Below are 21,052 nucleotides of genomic sequence, written 5' to 3' on the forward strand. Positions count from 1 at the left end.
AAAAGCTTCCATCTGAATTTCCCACATTGTACTGCAGTCATAGTAAGTTTCTTGTAGACAGCAATTTGTTTAAAACGCAGATCCACTGAAATTGACGTAGGGCCAGTTTGAAGCATTGATTTTTGACATTTTGTCGCCCAAAAGTAAAGCATTTTCCTGCATGGCTGAAAGTAAAGCTTCTTTTGATTTCCCAGTTCTGGCCGACAGCCTGTCATTCAGGGATACTGCTCTCTTCTGCTGGAGCACAATGTAAATGTGGATGGGCATGGCAGGGTCTCACTGATAAAAGTAGTGTGATGATGAGCAGAAGAACATAGTGTCAGGGCAGCATCCTTTTTCATGTAAAATATTCCCTTTTCAATGGAAACTTTTTTTTTTTAGCAAGCTGCAGAGCAGCGCTGCTTGGATTCTCTTCTTTTGGTGCACACAAGAACACACACTGGCACCTTTCTCGGTGTGCTCCCTGTTCCAACTCGCCCAATAGGTGTTTGGCAAGATGATGCAGCCATCCTTTTGTTGCTGCAAAACGCAGTTTTGATGCAACGGTGCTCCAAGGAGCCAGCACAGCCATTTTGCTGTTGACTGCAGAAGCGCAGCTGTGCATGTTTCAACAATGGGTTTCTTTGGGGCCCTCAAGCTATGGCCTTTGGCCATGGCAACAGCACATGTTGTACCAATAGGTTTCTTTGGGCCCCCGAGCCTTGGCCACTGTCCTTGTTGTACCAATTGCTTTCTTTGAGACCCATTAGCCATGGCCACTGTCCATGTCACGCTATTAATTTGTTTTACGAAACACTATTGCCACGTGCCCAGTAGATGTAGGCGCTGCAGATGTTAAACCTTTTTTTCTAACTCTTATTCCCATGATAATTTCACAGCAATCGTTTCCAATAACTGAAATTCGTGTTGTAGAGTGGTGATTTCTGCGATAATGCAAAAAAATGCTCGGGATCAAAGTCTTCGACGTCCACAGTCACTGAACATGTGTCCTGCTTCTTTTTTCCAGGTCCCCTCGCTGCACTCAATTGCTTTTTCCCTCCCTAACCCTCTTCCATTACCCCCTATCTCTCATAGCTTTGTGTGATCCATATTTCTTTCTGAGCACTTCTTTTAGCATTGCCGCTGTTAATCTTGTGAGATTCCTACGGTCTTCCCCAGATAAAACGAAAATGTTCTACCTGTAACTCTCTCCCAGCCCACCACCTAGCCCCCAACTTCACATGGTGTCTTCTTTCCAATTCAAGACCTCTTGCCTGATGTGATTTGCTATTGCATTTTTTTATTAGCATTGTTTTTTTCACAAACATTTTAGCTAAATTTAACCAACACCTCACATAAAATCCAACAATAAAACAATATGTCATCATCATAGAATACATCTTTAACGAACATTACATTTCTTAAAAATCCTATTCAGGAAATGTATAGTAGCTAGGGCTAAGTGAATATAGTTGCATTAAATTAAGACAGCCAAGCATTCGTCTAGTGATGGCTAAGTAAAATGTGCCCATGTATACCATTCTCAAGTCCGCTAAACCCTTACAGGATAGTAGGAGATGCTTTAGTGTCTCCTGTTAATTAGACCTTATACAGTGTCAGCAGTGTGTGATCCATTTCCCAGGTTTCAGACGTGGTACAAGTATCTCCCTTGTCGCCTACAGGTTCAGTCTTGCATGAAGAAATTGGTCCTGATAGTAACTATGGGGAATTTTGACAAGTATGTTGGTGCTGTTCCGTATGCGCTTGTCTCGTGTTTACTATGGTAAAACAATGTATACCTCTCCCTTCTCTCATTGTGCAGATCCAAACTGTCCTTCACTTTATCTGGGTCCCTCTTAAGATTGTCTATCGTGGTATCTAATTCTCCCAATCGGTGATTACAGGCCTTGCTCCACTCCACCGAAATATCGTCCCTGCCTAGAATCAGTGCTGTTTTTATTATGTGGTAAAATGTACCATGCATATCTTTCATGCACTTGGGGTAGAGGGACACACTTTTCCAATGGACCATGCCATTGTAAAGAGATTAGGCCCAATTCTTGATGAATCACTTCCAGAAGGCACCCTCAATGATCGGCCATACTGATTGAGGTAGAAACAAGGCAGTCTCTGTGCCGTACGTCAAGACGGCCACCACCTTTAGTTTATAAAATTGTATCAGCGGGGCCATTGAAAAGCACCCACATTTTTGGGGTCTTTTCCTGCCTTTGGAGGTCACATTGAAGATAAAAAACCTGAATGCCTTTTCAATCGGCACATCAGCCCTACTATTGTTGAGCGGAAACCCCAGTTAGGCTGCCCTTCCAAATACCATATATAGGGTTTTCCCTTTCTTGCCTGTGCCGTTTCCAGGGTCAATACTTTTGATTTAGGGACGTTAAACTCCAGGCCATTATCCTTAACGTATTCCATCAATTTGTTCAGTTGGCATCCTAGACTAGTGGGTGTTTGCTCCAGGAAAACCAAGTCAGCGTATAAAAGCCTGTTTACCGGCAAAACTCCTATCATCGGGGGGGGGGGAAGTATCTGGCTCTTGCTAATGTGTCCCCAAGATCAGAAATAAAAGGATTGAACAACCTTTGACCACTCGGTCAGCCCCTGCAGGACCATGGAGGCAAAGATCTTTCCTACCACATCAAGAAGGGCAATAGGTGGATAGTTCTTTGGATCTGATTAATTGCTCTTCTTGAATATTGGAATGATTATTGACCATCTTCAAGACAGGGGCACCGTTCTTGCCCTTAGGACCTAGCTGAACAATAGAAACATCAAATCTGCCCACATCGCCAGATCTTTTTTCAGGACAGCGTTTGTAAGCCTGTCGTGCCCTGGGGCTCTGGATATACTTGCCCTACAAATTTTAATCACTATGTCCTCTCTTTCCAGTGGTATTTTCAAGAGTCTTTTGGCCCTAGGGTTTTGTTACATATTCAGGATTACTCCTTTAGCCATAAAAGTGTAGAAAAATGAGTAATCCATGATTTTTCTTACACAGCCGATGTTAATGCAGATGATTGGATTACTTTGATGCTGTTGATTATCCCCCAAATCTTTGGTGGGTGACTTGCATATAAACTTCAGCATGGCTTCAGCGTCTCGATGTATCATAATCACTTTGTATGCAATTAGCCAGTTTTTATACCACCGTTTTCTCCTTTTCTTTACGATGGGAAGATCTTCCATGTTCAGGCTTTTCGCCATTTGTCTTAGCTCCTGTCCAAGTAATTTCTGCACTAAAACTTTGGTCGCATCATGTGTTTATGTTCGTATAACGGTCTACCTCTTCTTTTGTTTAGTTCAACAAAGCTCTGGAAAATGGGTACATAGTCGAGGGCCTCCAAAGTTATTTTATCTCCCTGTGTTGCTATCTGATCTTCATATTGAGAGATCAAACATGCTATTTTACCTTTGGACATATGCAGCCGTTTTTTTCATGCGTTTATTTCAACCTTGTTATGGTATATCTGCTTTTCACTGTTTCTGAACTTCAAATTTGTTCTCAGCAGGTTGTGATCGCTGTTAGTCATTTCAACTACTTCTAATTTGTGTATTGACGGGAGGATGTTGCCAGTCACAAAAACATAGTCCAGGGTTACCAATTGACTGCATCTATGCCAGGTCGGGTTACAGGGTATTTCGCAAAGCATACACAACTGTTCAATATATGCAAATCCCTTTCTTTCATTAGTTGCAGCCACTGCTGTCCTCTCTTCCACCGGAGAGGGTAACTGTCATAGTCCAGTCTTCAGAGCATACCGTGGTGGATTGCATGATTCTCCGCACAGACTAACGGAGCAGATCTCTGATCGTGTGTATGTAGTCTATTAGGTCCCTTACACCTTATGTGAATGCGTCTTCACTGATCGCTGCAGGATTCCGGTCGATGTTGATCAGTAGGGTGGTCCTCAATCCAAGGAGTTCTTTATGTTCCCATTTTAGTTCTAGTGCCTAGATGTAAGCATTTCTGTGTTCCCAGTTCATTACTGAAATCCCCCTGCCAGTAGTTTCCATTGCAAACAGTAACCCTGAGGAAGGCCTTCCTATATGCCCTTTATTGTTGGATGTAGTATTGTTACGAAGCCATCCAAAACCCTGGTTGATGAGTCTCTTGGAAACACAATAGGTCATAGTTCTCGAATGCCAAACCACCTCTTTTAAATGAATGGGCGTGTCCTCTTGTGTTCCAAGGAGCGAGGTTTTTGTTTCCTGGCAAGGTCAGGGACTTTTGCTAATGATTAGTCTATCAGGACATCTGCAACCAAGGACCATGAAGTTTCTGTGGATTATATTTTTCTGTTCAATTGGATCATTTGGACTGATCTTTTCTCTTCTCTGGTGGTTCCAATAGTGATTTTAAAGGGATTTCGTGGTGGATTTTTAGTTGCCCTCCCCCCCCACTGCTCCTTTCTCTTAGGGAGATTTTGGTCCCAGCTAAACATAATCTTGTGGTTTGTGGTGATTTTGTCAGTGATGTTGGTAGTCCTTTGATCCATTGCCTTTTGTTTTTCTTCGCCAAAGTTTTGTTCTATATTATTGCGATGTTGAGGACCGAGTTTATGTTCGGCTGTTAATTCAAAGGCGAATGGTAACAGGCATCGGCCGGCCTCCAGCAATGTCTGCTGCACCATGCCCGAGTTCAGATGTAGATATACCCTATCCAAGGCTTTCTCATTTACAAACTCCATCACTTTTATATCTCCTGAACAGACCACTCTCAATTTTGGGATGCAGTAAATCAGCTTCAAGATGTTCCCTCTGTTCAAATGTATGTGGTCATTAGACTCAACCAGAGTTTCTTTCTAACAGCATGCAGTTATCCCACTCTCCTTTTGGTGATCCACTTTTACTCTTTTCGTTGGGCTTGTTGTCATCTTTGTTTTTAATTAAAATGCCTTATCCTGGTTCTTTTCTTAAGTTTGATGACAGCTGTTGGACCTCCTGGTTTTCGGATTGCCTAATAGTTGTTGTAAGATCTGATCTTTCGCCGTGTGTATTCTCTGTCTAATCCTTCAGATGTCTTAATGGTGAATTGCCATTGTTCATCTGCTTTCAATTGTTTCTGGGCCAAAGTCTCGAAATCTGGGGATTTGGGAAGATTCAAAGATCTTATTTTGGTTGCTGGATGGTGCGATTCCTAGTTTGCCACTATTGACCGATCTATAAACCGATATATTTAGCAGCTCATCCGCTACCGTCTCCGGTAGGTCACCTTTCCCTGGGCTCGCATTTATCTCAAGGTCCAGTATTTCATGTATTGCTGGTTGGATGTTCTTAATGATCTTCCTCAGCCCTGGTCTTGGTGGTTTTGTTGGAGAGGGTGGCACCGTTAAATTTCTCTGAATCCTCTCGAGTAATTTGATTTCATTTTTTCACCTGCTTTTGTTTTTTGTTTCCTTGCACTGATTTCCTCCCTTGACTTTTTATTTTATTAGTTTCACAAATGTTATAAAGTGTTCTGGTCCTCGGTCACATTCTTCCCCCGTCGAACTCTATGACATCACTCCTACCTGCCTGTTTGTCACTGATTTCTTCGACTAGAACAGGAGCACCTGACAACTCTTCATTCGCAGTTTAGATGCCTGTGACTTTGGTTGTGATACATTTTTGCTCTCTTTTATGTGATATTCAGTGATCTCGTCTATACTAGGAGTCACATTCAGTCTGCTAGATCTTGCTTCGGGTTGCCCTTGGGTGCCACATATCTCGGCCGGGTTCCCTGCAATTCCGTCTTGCCCTTTTGGCGTGTGAGCTTGTTTGTGTCTTTCCTTCATATTGGGGCCTTTGGATGGTTTTGTTGAGGCTGCTTCATTTCTGGGTTTCACTGCTGTGATGTAGCCTTCTAAAAATACAATTTTCGTGTGAAGCTTAGCTATTGTGTGGCCCAATCTTTCATGGAGTCATTGCTTCATACAGTTTTTAAAGTGGTGCGAGCGATATTGTCAGGGCGGACATGTTAAAATTTTCCACGTTTAACTTGTTCGTGGGTATGTCCCTAAGCCTCCTTTTTGTCCTTGGTGAGATTTCTTCCAATCTAGAGTAGTTGGAGGTCAATGAAAGAGAAGATTCGTCCTGGTTAATTTGCACATTAAAATCTCTGGTATCAACCCGATCAATCGGTTCAGGAGATGTTACGTCTAGTAGTGTTTTTTTTCAAGGTCACCCAATGGGTCCACAGATTTTTCCTGCCCAAATTTGGGGTCCATATTGCTCACTCATCTTAAACCTGCATGCATTCGCCCTGAGTACACTTCTTAATTACCAGTGTTTGTTCAAGTAAATTTACTTGAGGCACCCCTTGTTTCTCCCTTTGTTCAGCGGTGCTAGTTTGTGGTGGACATAGGCGCCAGTTTTCAGGCTGGCAATTTGAGTGATTATTGCATGCGGTCCCTGGTCAGTTGGTAGGGAGTTTGGGTCTAAACTATGGACTTTAAGTAATTTGTTCCGAGCCCCTCCACTTCTTCCTCCCATGTACGCTTCACTGTCGTGGCATCGTTTTTACAGAGGCGCTCTCAACATATGCAGTGAGTTTGTTCTGAGTCTCTTGTCTTCCCCCTCACCTCCCAAGATTTTGATTTGTTAAGAGTCCTCCTTTGAGGACAACTCAAAGTGGTTGTAGTTGAATCCACTACAGTGTCAGTTGCAAACCCCACTTCATTCACTTAGCCACCTTTACCTTGAAAGGTTTTCATCCAGGGGTTATTTTCACTCGTTTTAAAGTCCCTTGAGATCAGTTGCTGCTGATACAGGGCTGAACCGTTTACCCGTTCATCCTGCAGCTGATGTTCTACCGAGTCCCAACCCCACCCGGGGGAGTTATGACAGGCACCCATGCTTTACTTGTTTCCCTCTGGTCTTCTGCCAGATTTCGTAAAGGCACACCATGCACTTGCACTTTTATAATAATGTGTTCTGCCATACTTTTTGGTTCAGTTGACTGCTGGCACATAGTGATGGTGCTAGTGCTGCCACTTGTTTTATTAAAGTTTGTCTCTTTTCTCTCAGCACTAATCCTCACATTTGTCCCTTCCAATGTTTTTCCATTTATGACATTGAGTCTTGAGGCACTCTCTGTTCTCTGGCGATCCAGCTCACTACAAGATTCTCTTGGGTGACTCACTTCAGTCGCCGAGTTCTCTCATTTTACTTTATTATTTTGGTTGCTTCTCAGGCTATACCCATCGGAATGCGTAATTCCCGACTCCATAGCACGTTGCTTTGCCCCAGTATCTCAGGCCTTAAGGCAAAGGTTCACTCCTGAAGCACTTACCCACACTTTACCGGCCGTTTTAAGCAGGCTTTACCGGACAGACGCAAATGAGTTTAGGAATGGTAGTGAATCGTAATGTGTCAAAAAAACCTCTTCTCTGTGTTGTCGGCAGGATGTACAACCACACTCTGATGTCAAGTGCTCCGTTCTCCTAAATATGCTGCGGGGGAGTCGAGCTGCGCTGGCTGTGACTGCCGCTTCTGATAACCCCAGTACTACAAGTGCCCAGCTCTTTCAGCTTGGGATGTCCTGTGTCTGATACGGTTCAGAAAACTCCCACAAACCGTCAACACTATCCTGTTTTAAAGGTCCTGGCTTGTCTCTCAAATCTCCTGCACTATAATGCAACAGCTGAGTCTGCTGGTTCAGCCATGTCAGGGGCTTTGTGCGAGAGCCGTCTGCACAATGCTGTTTCAGTTATTCAGTCTTCTCAGTCCAGCTCAACTCCTGGGGCTCTGCGATGCAAGATAGAGAATGTCGGCTGTATCACAATCCTGCACAAGGAATAAGAATGCAACCTCAGCAGTGGCAAGACACTTCAATGAAAAAGGACACTGTATCTCCCAATTGAAGTTCCAAGTTCTGGAACCTATTATTACAAAAGGTCACAGGAAAGACTATAAAAGACTAAGAGCACAGAGAGAGGCGTTCTGGATAGAAGGGTTTGGAACCAGGCTCCATCTCTTCCAGCTGAGTAAATCCGCCAAGACTCTGTATTCTAACTCGAAGCTCTTTGTGTCCTTCATTGATCTCGAGCAGGCCTTTGATAGTGTCAGCAGGGAGAGGTTGTGGGCAAGCTTCTGTGTTGGGGGTGCCCAAAGGACCTAGTTGAAGCCATTAGTTCACTTTATTCCAACACGAGCATGAGGGTCACACTATCCACACATGGTCATTTATCAAAAGAAATCCAAATGTTTAGAGGTTTAAAACAGGACTGCTCCTTGGCGCCTGCTCTGTTTAACCTTTTTTTGGCTGATATCGAAATTTTATCCGGGCCTTTCCTCCTAAGCTAAATAATCAACTCCTTCCTTGGATGTTCTACGCCGATGACATTGTGATCCTAGATCAGACACAAATTGGCTTACAGCATAGATTGGATGAGTTGATAAAATATTTTGAGCGGAACGACCTGAGGATTAATGTAAAAAAAAAAATGAAAATTATGATTTAAGACTCGTATAGAGGTAAAAAGAGAGGATTTAAATGGAGGGTGAAGCATGTCGCACTGAAGCGTGTGGATATAATGACCTATCTAGGGGTTACCCTCAATCTTAGTGTTGTGGAAAAGCAATGGACTGAATCCATTAAATCAAAATGTCAAATTCTGATGACCCAAGGTTTGATATTCCGTAAAAGATTGGGAAAGTTTTCATTGTTCCCTATAAAAACCTTCTTTAATCAGAAGGTGCTCCAATTAATTTTGATATATGGTGCAGAGGCCATTCAGAGATGGCCCAAAACATTCTGGGATGTTCTGGGATGGGTCGTTTTTGGAAACGAGTAATTCACCTCCCACAATCTACCCTGAACGTATTAATTAGATTCGAATTAGGGCTGGAATCAATACAATCAAGGATTAAATGGAAAAGACTTGCTTTTTATGGGAAAAGTCTTGATGTGGATGCCCCTCCTCGATTTAAGATGCTGAATCCTGACCCGTTTCAGGGGAGAGAAGAATTTCTAGTTTCTTGGGTGGTTCAGTGTAAGTCCTGGTTAGAAGCTCTGGGATTTGATAAGGATGCCCTTCTGAGATCACCAGGTGAAATTAAAAAACACTTTACCAAGATTGGATCGATACTTTGGGACAACGGGCAAACTATAAATTAGCCCTGAACTTGACCCTGGATGGTAGAGGGGTGAACCAACTCCTTCCCTACCTCTTAAAATTCCTGTGCCCCTGGTATCGAAATCTTTCTCAGGTTTAGGCTGAATATCTTGCCAACTAGGGAAGACCTTAGTCGGAGAATGATGTTGGAGGTTGAACCGTCAACCTGTCAGTTTTGTGATCATTCTTGTGGTCCGGAATCGCTTGAACGTCTAGTAGTCGACTGTGGATCGCTAAATGATCAAAGCAAGAAGTATTTCCTGGATGTTATACTGACATGTTCCTCATCTCAGATGGCACGGTGGAATGCTTTCCTGGTTGGTGACAACAAAAAAGTTATCATGGGGTCATGACATTTTTGGTGGATGTCCTAAAACTCCCAAATAGCTTGCATTTGAATGAATTGCACCATAGGAGAGGGTGGTCATTAATTGCATGTCTGAAATTGTTGCCTCTTCTGTCGATTTTTGTCAGCTGGAAGTTGAAGATGGAACTCAAAGCCTGATATTAATTTTAATGTGATGGAGATATGATCAATGTGAGTGTTTATTCTTTCCTATGGAAGATGAATAGAGAATTGAAGCCTTGTTTTCATTTTTACTATGGTGATGTATTGATTTAATATGGAGACAAATTGATATATTGTTTTAAAATGAAAGGTTTGAAATAAACCAACCATAATAAAAAATACATTAAAAATAATAATTTCAGCACTGCAGTTCCTACAAATTGTAAGAATTGACCTTCTGAATTGCAACCTTTTGTTGCTCCCATTGTCAAGTATTAGAACTGTGAAAAGTGGAGAGACTGTTAGACCCTTATCAGAATAGATCTTGAACTCTGATTAGCATAACAAAATACCTGTATAGCTGAGCATTGATTAAATCAGTCAAATGTCGCAAAATTGATGAGCCAATCACCCACTAATAACCTCCAGTCACATTGTCGAGTACTTTGTTGAGTATATATACTTTATTTCATTTTGTTTTATGCCTGTATTTTGTCTAATGATTTCAAATAAATTGTATGTTTACATATGATTGCCACTCTGTTTATGTTGACGAAGTAATTAAGTCGATGAGAACTCGTTGGTGTGTTCACACATAGGTGTTAAGTGTAAAGGGAGGGGTAACCAGTTTTCTACTTTTTTTATGTTTTGTCCTCTTCCAACAGCGAAACTGGTCCCCCGTAAAAAAATCTATTGGGAAGTACCCATTGTTAGATAGATATGCTAATGTATTAATACAGTCCTACCTCCATCCTTGATATGGGACCTCATCTGGCGGTAAGAAAGGCAGTAATTCCGCTGGCGGGATTACCTTTACCGCTGAGCATCCCTGCCGAATCATGAGTAGGCGGGGCGCGCACCACACATCAGCAGTAACTGTAATTCCACTAGCGGAAATACCGCCAAAAACCACCACTCCAACAGAAATTCTGCCAATATTCAGCAGAGTTACTGTTACTGCCGTATATTGACGGAATTACCCAACAGAAGACACCAAAATCATGTCGGGAGGCAAAGGCAAGGGAAAGGTGCCTGAAATGCAGCATCGCAAGCAGACATTCATGGAGCGGGAGCTCAGTGTGCTTGAGGAGCAGGTGGTGGCCCCTTTGCAGAGGAACTGTATGGGTCACAAAACAAGCCAGCAGCCAAGAACGCCATCTGCACAGAATTCAGGGACAAAATGCTTCACCGTAGGACATGTTCCACAGGACAGTCAGGACATGCGGAAGAGGTGGAGAGATCTCAAAGCCTGAGTTTGCAGCCTCATCTCCAACCACTGTCGGGAGACAGCAGCCACAGTTGAAGGAACAGTTGACCCTCTGCAGCTGACCCCATGCAACGAAATGGTGAGCAGCATCCTCCATATGGTGGGCCTGGAGGGTGTGGGTTCGGCAGAGGTTGGAGCAAGCCGCCAGGAAGACCCCAGTGAGTACTTGAGTGAATGATGGGTCCATTGCACAATAACCTCAATAGCACTTTGACATACACACACATCCATGCATCCAGCTGTGAGTAATCCAGACAATGCACAAGCCATCAATGCGACACTGCAAGTCAGTACATCATGAGGCATGGAAGTTGTGAACACCCTGAATCACTCACCAAGTAGGATGACGAGGCCATAATGTAGGACACATACAACTACCACGGGACAGCAAGTATCAAGAACAGTCACCTATTCACATGTCACATCGCCACCACCCCTTGACAGCATGCCTAGCACCCATGTACGGACACATCAGCCAAACTGCTGTTAAACATGTAACCCATCCCAATCGATCAACACCACAAGATGTGTGTCTCATACTAACAACTAGTGACACAGACCAGTAGCTGCATGGCCTCCATGAAGATTGTGCCCACCCAGTGCCGCAATCACACTGCTGTAGCTAGCAGGGCACCTGACAGTTGACAGTACAATAGGATATGCAAGCAACATTGGGCCTGCCCTACATGGGCACACATGTCCCTGTATGACGGTGAAGCACATGACACCACGGTCCCACCTTCCAGAGTGTCCGTATGCACACACAACAGGGATCAAAATTGAGATTTGTTGACCAGGAGTAAAATTCAGCTCCTGGGTATCCGGCCTAACCATCTAGGCAGGATCTACCCCTGGGGAACCAGGAGCTAGTAAAGAATGTGCAGGAAATATAATGTTGCGCAAAACGCAAACTCTAACTTTTTGTCCATTTCATATTATCCAATATGCACTAAAAGTCTTTTAAGTGTGTTCTTTATGGTCATTTATATACATTCCCAAACATACTCCGATAATATCACATAGCTAGGTTTGTACGGCACCACTTGGCTCGGGAGGAAAAAGTAGCACCTGCTAGCTGTTTATAGCCAAGGGAAGCCTGGTTAGCTTAAAACAATCAGGAGCTAAATAGCTCCCAGCTCCTGTCAATTTCGAACCCTGCACAACCATCAAAGCAGTAAACCTCCATACTGTCTGCCACATGAAGTATGCCCCCGTGGGGCCCTAGCACCCTGTGACGCATAGTACACTACATGATGTCACACCCTACTAAAGTCCATTAAGGTATTGATGCACTCTTTCATGTCTCCTAACATGGACACAAGACAGCAGGACCGCATGGAAGGCGCCAGTACCTCCGGCACACCTGCCCCAGCAAGTGGGAAAAAGGCCACAGGACATACTGGGTGCCTCCAGGTGGGTAGCCACTTCCCTTGACCGTCTCTGCTGGCATGCTGAAGACTCCAGTGCCAGTAACGCTGCAGTGAGTCAGTGGGTGAGGGAGCTGGCTGAGCAAATCTCAGCCTCACATGAGACAATGGTCAGGGCCTTCAACATGACCATGCAGCACCTCGGGGGCAGTGAACTTGCCGATTCCATGTCTGCCACCTCTATTGAGGGATAAGTGGCAAGCACACCACCAAGGCACTCCCAGTGCCGCACAAAGTTATGCAGTCACGCCCACATGAAAAGTGGACAAGAGGAGGTGGTAGCAGACTCTTTCATAGGACCGACTGTAGACCATGGGGGTGTGGGGTGGGGCCATATTGTTGGGGTGTGGTGGTTTTGGGGATGAGGTTGGGGGAGAGGTATGGTGTTTGGATGCCAGTGTGGGGAGGGAGATGATGTTGGGGATGAGGGTGTGTACATATGGAATAAATCACTGTGTCCAATCATGTATCCAGTGTTCATTTAATTGAACAGATATATGTGTATTCAGTGTGAGGTGCATATGTGTGGAATCAAATATAGTTGTCCATTAGGTCCTGGTGGACTATGATTCCTTCTCTCACCTACCCACATGTGGACGGATGTCACTTGCAACATCTTGGTTATCACAGTCAGGGTGGAATAATCCTCATCTGGATGCAATGGAAAGTTCCATCACATGCACATGTTGTGCAGTATTGTGCATATCATGACGATTCTCCCAACTTTATCAGGGCTATATTTGAGTGCACCTCCTGTCCAGTGGAGGTGCCTGAATCTTGCCTTTAGCAGTCCAACTGTGCGCTCGTTGCATGTCCTGGTCCTCCTTCGTGCCTCATTATAGGCTACGTCTTGCAGTGGACAAGGGTCCCTCTAGGTGTCATAAACCAAGGTAACTGCAGATAGCCTACGTCACCTACAATAAAATTGAAAGTATGGTGTTGGACATGACAGTTTGCTCCCATTTGTTCTCAATCCGATCTCCATGTGTGCCTCTGTGCCATATCATTATCAGATTGTCTACTTACCCACAAGCCATGTATGCTGTCCTCTGTGTGTGACAAGTCCGATCTATGAAGTCTCATCAAAGCAAGTTCTCTCCCCTGCTCATCCAGAACAATCAAGGACCGCATCAACACGCTTGCTCCAGCCTTGGGCGATTTCTGCAATCACTTTTTTGCCACTGGAACTGTCCCCTCCCCCTTAAGCACTATCTTGTGCACCCCCTTCTAAAGAAGCCCTCGGCCGATCCTTCCTCTCCATTACTCCTTTCCTGGGCAAGCTCTTGTAAAAGCTGGCCATCTTCCAGCTTAATCTAAATACTGATTCTGTTAGTTGTCTCTATGACCACCAGTCTGGCTTCAGAGCTGCCAGAAACATGGAAACTGCTCTCCTGAACACACGTGAAGGCTTGCTCTAATCTCCCTTCTGTCCTCATTCTCCTTGATCTATCCTCTGCTTTTGACACAGTAAACCATGCCATCCTGCTCCGGGACGACCTTGGCATTACTGATCAGGCCCTGGCCTGGTTGACCTCATTTGACACAACTGACCCTCTCAGTTCCAACTGGGGCCTTTCCTCTCCCTGGCTCTTCATCCACTTCCTGGTACCTCTTGCCCACTGCATCGCTACTTTCCAATTTTCAATGTTATGCGGATGACCCTCCACTCTCTTTCAGGCTCCCCTCAGCCACCTTTGCTTCTTCTATCATACCAGACTGTCTGGCCGCAATTCAGGAATGGTGTGCCGCTAATGATCTCTGCCTTAATGCAGGCAAGACTGAGATCCTCCTCATTGGGACACCCGCTCCCTCCTTTGCGCTTTCTCTCTGGCCGCCAACTCCGGGCCCTCTCCCTGCTCCTTTCTGTTAGGCTAAGAACCTTGGTGTCATCTTCGACTCCACCCTCTCCTTCTCTCCTCCCATCTCTGACGCCTCTAAAAGTCAAACTATCAGCTGAGAGGTATTCTTCATTTTCTCACTTTCCCCCAAAAGCTCACTGTCTCCAGAGCTCTGGTCCTCTCTAGCCTGGACTATTGCAACAGCCTCTTTCTAAATCTTCCTGCCTCTACTCTTCGACCTTCACAACTTTTCCAGAACAGGACTGTGAGACTTCCCTTGGCCTCAAGCCCTGGATTGTATCTCTCCAGCTCTGAAATCTCTTCACTAGCTCCCGTGGCTGCAAGGATCGACTTCAAGACCCTCTGCATTGTCCAAAAGGCTTTCTGGTTCCTGGGAGTCTATCTCCAACTTTCTCTTCCAAAACATCTTCCTTCTCAAGCTCTCCGCTCATCCACCTCCATCTCTCTGAGGGTCAGCCGCTTCTCCAAGCAGAGAGTTGGGGGCAGATCTATCTCCTCGGCTGGGGCCTCCCTCTGGAACAGCCTTCCTGCCTCTCTCAAACTTGAGCAGAACCACCTCTGGTTCCGGAAGCATCTCAAGACCTTCATTTTTACTTCTGCTTTCTCAACCTCTCCCCTGCTGATGCACCAGACTGCTCCACGCACTGGTCACCTGGTCACCCTCTGTCTGGACTCCGGACCAGGCTCCTGCATGTCCAGTTGCCCTAGCACTGCCTCTGGGCTCCCCAGCACGTAAGGGTCTGTATCTGAAAACCTACAGTCCCTTCTCTCTGCACGTGTGAGCCACCCGCTGGCTGCACTTGTGAGTTAACTGCACTTTGCCCTTCCCCTCCCCCCTGGAACTTCTCCCCTTCCCTGCACTTGCACGCTCTGAATGACACAAGGCCTAGTAAGATCGTTTTTTTTGTCCTCCCTTGTTTCCCCCTCCTTGTCTTGTCGTGCCTAGAAACACTTGTGTACAGGCGCGTTATTAATGTCATATCATATCATGTAAGCTGGTAGGGTGCGGTTTCTCAGCATCATGGTGTCGTGGGTGGCACCTGGGCATCGGGCGCAGCAGTGCCTGATGGTGAGATCTGCATCACATGTCGTCTGAATGGTCATGGAATTATACTGTTTCCGGTTCCAATATGCCTGCTCCACTGCTTAGGGGGCTTCTAGTGCCACATGTGTGCAAGCCAGTGACGCAATGATATTGGGGAAATGGGCAATGGCGTACAAAAATATGCTTTAGCAGCATGCACTTGTGCCTAGGTGGTCGGCAGGGAGATGTGTTGATGGACATGCCTCCTGGGCGCATCCAATAATTGCTCCAGTGCTTTGGAGAATTTTGGCTAGGACATCCCATGAACGACTCAACACTGTGTTGGAATCCGCCCGTGGCATAGAAATGTAGGACGGACACCAGTTACCAGGGGTGGGATGGCAGTTCTGTTGGCGATGGTGCTCTTAAGGCCAGCCTCGATTAGGGTCAGTAAGTCTGATATTGTCCTGGTTCAAGCGATAGAGTGTGATTAATTGTCAGTGTCCAAAGTGATGGGCAGGCACGTACATCGGTGGCCTCCACAGCACACGTCTCCCCTGCCTTTTTGGTTCCTGTCTCCTCACCTGATGTGGCCTTGCATGCCGCTGTAGCTCAATGTACAGTAGCAGGTTATTGATCCCATAGTTGACGTCTGGTTCTGGCTTCATGTTGCTTGTATGTTTTTGGGGACGGTGTGGGCCTTGTGTACCCTTTCACCTGTGGCTTTTTTTCCACAACTGCAGGTGGCGATAACTGAAATGAATTCAGCTGTATTTCACCTTTTAATTCGGTGGAGTTGCTGTTGCTTTTTTTGGTGCTAATTCCGCCAGCGGAAATAGCACTGGCTGAATTACCACTGATTTTCTGGCGGTAATTCCGCCCGGCGCTAATTCTATCGGTAATAAATCCACAGGCAGAATTAGCACTGTTTTTCTGTTCTTATAATTTGGTGGTGCGGCAATGGAATAGCCGCTCCTTTTTAAAAAAAAAAAAAAAAAAAAAAAAAATTTAACCACACCGCCATACTCGTAATGAGGCCCATGGTCTTGTTTCAATACAAGGTTCTCAGATTGTTATTGCTAACAATTTAACAGCACAGCTGGAATTGTTACTCTTACAAATTCCTCATGTCTACATGCTTTTTTCGAACAAAAGTCCTAGCATTCAATCCAACATGCTCCTTACATTACAACTTAACGTGTTTTCTTTAGAGGGCCAAGCTTTGGATACCGTGTTAATGTATTAAAAAATTGGGCTGTGTTTTATGAATGCGGACATCCTTCCCTTTTTACTTGTAAAAAGGCTCATTTCAAATTGGGAAAAAAAGAAACCGAAAGAAAACAAATGGACTACATGAAATGCAACGGTAATTGCGGAAATGTGGGCAGAGCACCCCATGGAATAGACCTTGAACTTTGTAGCATATCACTGGCGAGAGAAAATGTAGTTTGTTGGTGTTATTCTTAAGAGTAATATTCAACGTAATATTCACTCTGAAGCTGAGGTCCAGGCCTGCGCGTGCAGGAAATCCGGGGAATGTCCTGCGCGCCAGGGGGTGATTGTGGTTTCTGCTGCATGCGCGCTATCCGGGGCGCCAGCGGAGAGAGAAGAGAACTGAACACGGCGAAATCACGACGATTCTATGGCTTGCCATCCAGTCCCAATCGCCCATGGTGTTTATTGTCCACCATTCATTGTTCATACCTTTGATGTTCCAGCAGGCCAGATTTGCTGCTGTGCTATTGTGAATGTGTATACGTGGACACGTGCAGAACTTGTCCCGAAGGACATCCGTAAATGAAATCCATTCCTTCCACGCTGCTTTATTTATGTGTTGCTATTTAGAATGTTGAATTGTCTACTCATTTATATTTCGTTGAAACCTACGCAGCAGGAAATGGGTGTGTAACACATGGTGAAGTGCTAAGTATTCATTTATTTTGTTTTCGGTGCTTTTAGCCTCAAGCTTCACATCTTGAAAATTGATCGCACTGGAAATGTATCAAACATTTTTTAATAAAAGAGCTGTGTGTTTTGTTTATTCTTTTTACATATGTGTTTGTTCTTGACAGAATTTCACAGCAGCAATCAAGAGGTTCCCTTTAATTGGCCAACTGCTGGGAAGACTTTGCTGGAATCCTTTTGTGGCTGCCTTTGGTAAGAATCGAAGCCTTTTCTGCACTAAACTATGAAAAGGGTTTTCATGAAACAGGTAGTTTAATGTGCTGTGCCCTGTGTCTAGGCACCCCAGGGAATGATTTCTCTTTTTCCAGGACATGTGTGGTCTTCTTTTTTATTCAGTGTGTATTGTTCGTACACTTGTTCGTACGCTTTCTTGGACCTAGTAGTTTACCTTCAGTTGATTACTACTCTCAGACCAGTGATTTTTTTGGTTTGATGAAATGTGGTCTGTTTTTTTCTCCTATTTCTTTCTTTGTGCTTTCCCTTATTATATGACGTTTGCGTGAGTCCCTTCTGTTTTGTAGTGGTCTACAAAACAGAAGGGACGAGGGCCTCAAGTTTTTCAGGTAACCTAAATAACTGGCATTGCTGAGGGCAACCCCCCAGAGCACCGTTTTTCCACCTGCCATGCAATTAGAGAAGGGGAAAAAAATATGCAAACAGTCTTGCTCCCACACTAGAAGTAGCAGTGCAGCTGAAACTGCTATGTTGCATCCCTTCTGCACGAAACCACAAGCAGCCCCGGACATCATTTGACTTCATTGGGCATCATCAGTGAGGTGTAACTTTTAAGCACAGCAGGCTCAGGACCCACGTCTGATATACCCATCTCACCCAGGGTTACATTTTCAAAACAGAAGGGTGATGGTTTTGAATTCATCTCAGCTTTTCCAATATCCTTCACTTGTTCTCGGCCGCTGCTCTGCTTGTTTAGAAATGCTCAGGCAAAAAAGAAAAGACATTGTACAGAGATACTGTATTCGAGGTGTTTTGGAATTGGCATTGTGATTGATTTAATTTTTAGTTTTGGCTCTAAGGTGGTGCTTCAGGCCCACCCATAAACCAAAACTATACCATTGCAATACAGCTAGGAGGGAGATGGCATGTGAGGAGGGACACACAGCTTGTCGGGGTTTTATGGTTGTTGACACACCCATTGACTGCTCTGGTAGGTCAGAAGGAGACAGACTCGTTTTGGCATGTTTAACAAGTGATTTCATAAAATTATAAGAAATTAGCCTTTCTATCCCTATTCTATGGGTTTCTCTGCCTAACAAAAAAAAAGTAAACAATCTGTCCTCCGCCTCATTTTTAGTCTGTACTGGCCCTACCACTAATAGTAAGTACCAGAAAGTCGATGAGACTGACTCCCTTCTCCTGGATAGGCTCTTCCAGCCCTAGTAAATTATTTTTAAATAGTTCTTGGCTATTTCTTGGATTAGCTTGTTCAGTTCCTCTCATGGACTTTTCCACCTTACTGGCACCCTTTTTCCTTCTTTAGAGAAACGTCTCCACGCTGTTTGGGTTTTCATCCCTTAGTACTTTGATTTCTTGAAGTGTCTCTTTAAAGTTCTCTTTCGCCAATAATTTAGGGGAACTGACATTCCTCTTTACTTGATTCTATTCCTCTGGTTCATTACTTTCTCTTGAACAACATGTTTCATATCGAAATTCTCTTTGTCTGATAAACTGACTTTCTGTTTGGGATGGTTCTAGCAGCCCCACCAACTGTGTTTGTTCCTTTGTTCAGTTCCTGTCTTGTTGTAATGAGTAAGGCAGGTCCCACTGGGATTCTCCTTCTTATGGGTATTTGACCCTTCACAGAGATGAGTAAACTGAGTCCCGTAGTTCTTCTCGCTCTTCTGGATACTTGTACATGCACTGAGATGAGTAGACTGAGTGTGCTCTTGGTCCCCGTATACCATGCCGGGTCTCCCGCCTCTCCCGTTACCTTTCGTGCTTACAGGCTAGCATCATCATGTCTTTCTTCAGGATCGCGGCAACACTCTGAGTCAGAACAGCTCCTGCGTTCACTCCAAATCTTCTTGGTTCTTCCTCGCAGTTGCACGAAGCCAACTCTGTAGCGGTCTCTGTGTTGTTTTTGCACTGGACAGTCCACCTCCCATGGGTCACACCACTGCTCACTTGGTTCTCCTTCTCTCTGGGTTTTTTTTCCTGCACAGCTTGGCCGTCTGCTCTCTCTCTGTGCCTTATGGTTACTCCTACTGGCCTGGCCCTCCCGACAGAGGATCTCCAGGTTCTCGGCAGCCCCCACCTCCTCACTGATTCAAATTTCCCGGGTCTCACAAATCTTTCATAGTCGTTCTTCCATTTTTATATTGGACTTCTTCGTTCTTCCCAGCTGAATATTAAAGTCCTTTCTCTCTATTTGTGGAGCATTCTCCCTTGCTCGTTCGTTCTTCATTGTCAGTTTGGTTAGCTTCCAGCCATTGAGCGACCAGCATTACTCGCTCACCTCTCTTCTTCTGAGTATTTTTATCAGTTGTTTGTTGGGTCTGATATTACAATAACAAACAGTTACTTGTTCTGATGGACTTCACCAGAGCCAGTATGTTATTGTCGGCCCACCAGGAAGGGTTACATAGAGTTCCTCAACTGCATGGGAGTCCTTGTACCCAAAAGGGGAGTCTCGCCTTGTAAGTCCTGCCTACCGGCACCCCTAAGGGGAATGTTGTTTAGCAGGCTGACCTCCCTAGCCTCACGAGGAAAGGCTCCCTCCTAAGAAGAAGTGATTGAATCCCGTGATTCATCACACTGCCCATACTCATTCATATGGCCATTTCCATCTAGTAGCTGCCCCTCCCAGCCCACAACCTAACCCATTTCACTCACTCTGAGCTATCCTCATTAAACAGTAAGATCAAACTTTAGCCTGCCAGAATTGTTCCTATGCTGTCTCCTGAGAGTTGATGGCTTAATTGCAGCTGTACAATGCAGCATTGTTGTTATATTACTTTTTTTACTGTGCCAAATCATCACCTTAACAGTTTCAGAGCGCGGATCCTTGCCCATAAATAAAAATCTCTTAACCAAGTGTGCCTGCATTCCCTTGATTTATATCTGTTCCTTGCACTGATAAAGCCAACAGTTTTACCTGCCTTTCTCAGACGGCTCACTCCTGACACGAGGCAGTATGAGAGCTGGAAAGTAATGTGATTTCATTTGACTATTCTATATGGCAGATTCAACATCCTTAAATGTGCTGATCCAGACATTGGGTCCAAGAACGTGTTTTGATTTGTGAATGCTCATGAGTAGATTTGAATCGGTGGTGTCCATTGCACACCATAATTACATTTTGAGTGAATGTATTCTTTTTATATAACCATTTATTAAGTGGCCTTCACTTTGCTTCTCAATAAATGCGGTGTATCCAAAGAGATATCAAAGGGTCTTTTTCACGGCTGAACTTTGTTACCTGAATAATATTGGTCCAAACATGTTGTGGACCATGGGCAAAGAAAGACACACTATTGATTTTCAAAAGATAATTATTAATTCGTAACCAGTGTTGTTACTCTGCTGACTTGGATATTTGCACAGTGGTAGCTTTCAAAAAGTATATATTTCATGTCCTTGATTATTTCATAGTTTAATGCAAATGTGTTTTCTGCGTGTTGTGCGCTCCATTCCTAGTTTGGCTAAGCCTATGGGCATCTTTCTCTTTGACTGCCTTTTGAGTGGCCACTTGGCATATCTTCACATTTCCCATAACTTCTCAGACTAAAGACCTGAATATTGGAGGAGTCAAGTAAAAATCTTTCAGGGATAGCATCCCACAAAGATTCTTCCCTGAAATGAAACCTCACGTTTGTGTGGCAGAAGAGCCTGGCATGGAAAACAGCATTTTTTGAAGAGGTGAAAGAAGTGCCCCACCCAGACCCCCGAAAGA

General features: G+C 44.5%; 1 protein-coding gene across 4 annotated transcripts in view; it reads left to right on the forward strand.

Annotated features, from left to right (window-relative positions):
• FANCC (FA complementation group C) overlaps positions 1–21,052 on the forward strand; it is a 2,294,314-nt gene that overhangs the window by 353,529 nt on the left and 1,919,733 nt on the right. For all 4 annotated transcript variants that reach the window (XM_069625705.1, XM_069625706.1, XM_069625707.1 and 1 more), the window contains one exon: positions 17,250–17,334. In XM_069625705.1, coding sequence (XP_069481806.1) covers positions 17,250–17,334 — 85 coding nt within the window. The remainder of the gene's footprint in view (positions 1–17,249; positions 17,335–21,052) is intronic.

The sequence above is a fragment of the Ambystoma mexicanum genome, chromosome 6p (genome assembly GCF_040938575.1).
Source record: "Ambystoma mexicanum isolate Mex_15411 chromosome 6p, UKY_AmexF1_1, whole genome shotgun sequence".
NCBI lineage: Eukaryota > Metazoa > Chordata > Amphibia > Caudata > Ambystomatidae > Ambystoma > Ambystoma mexicanum.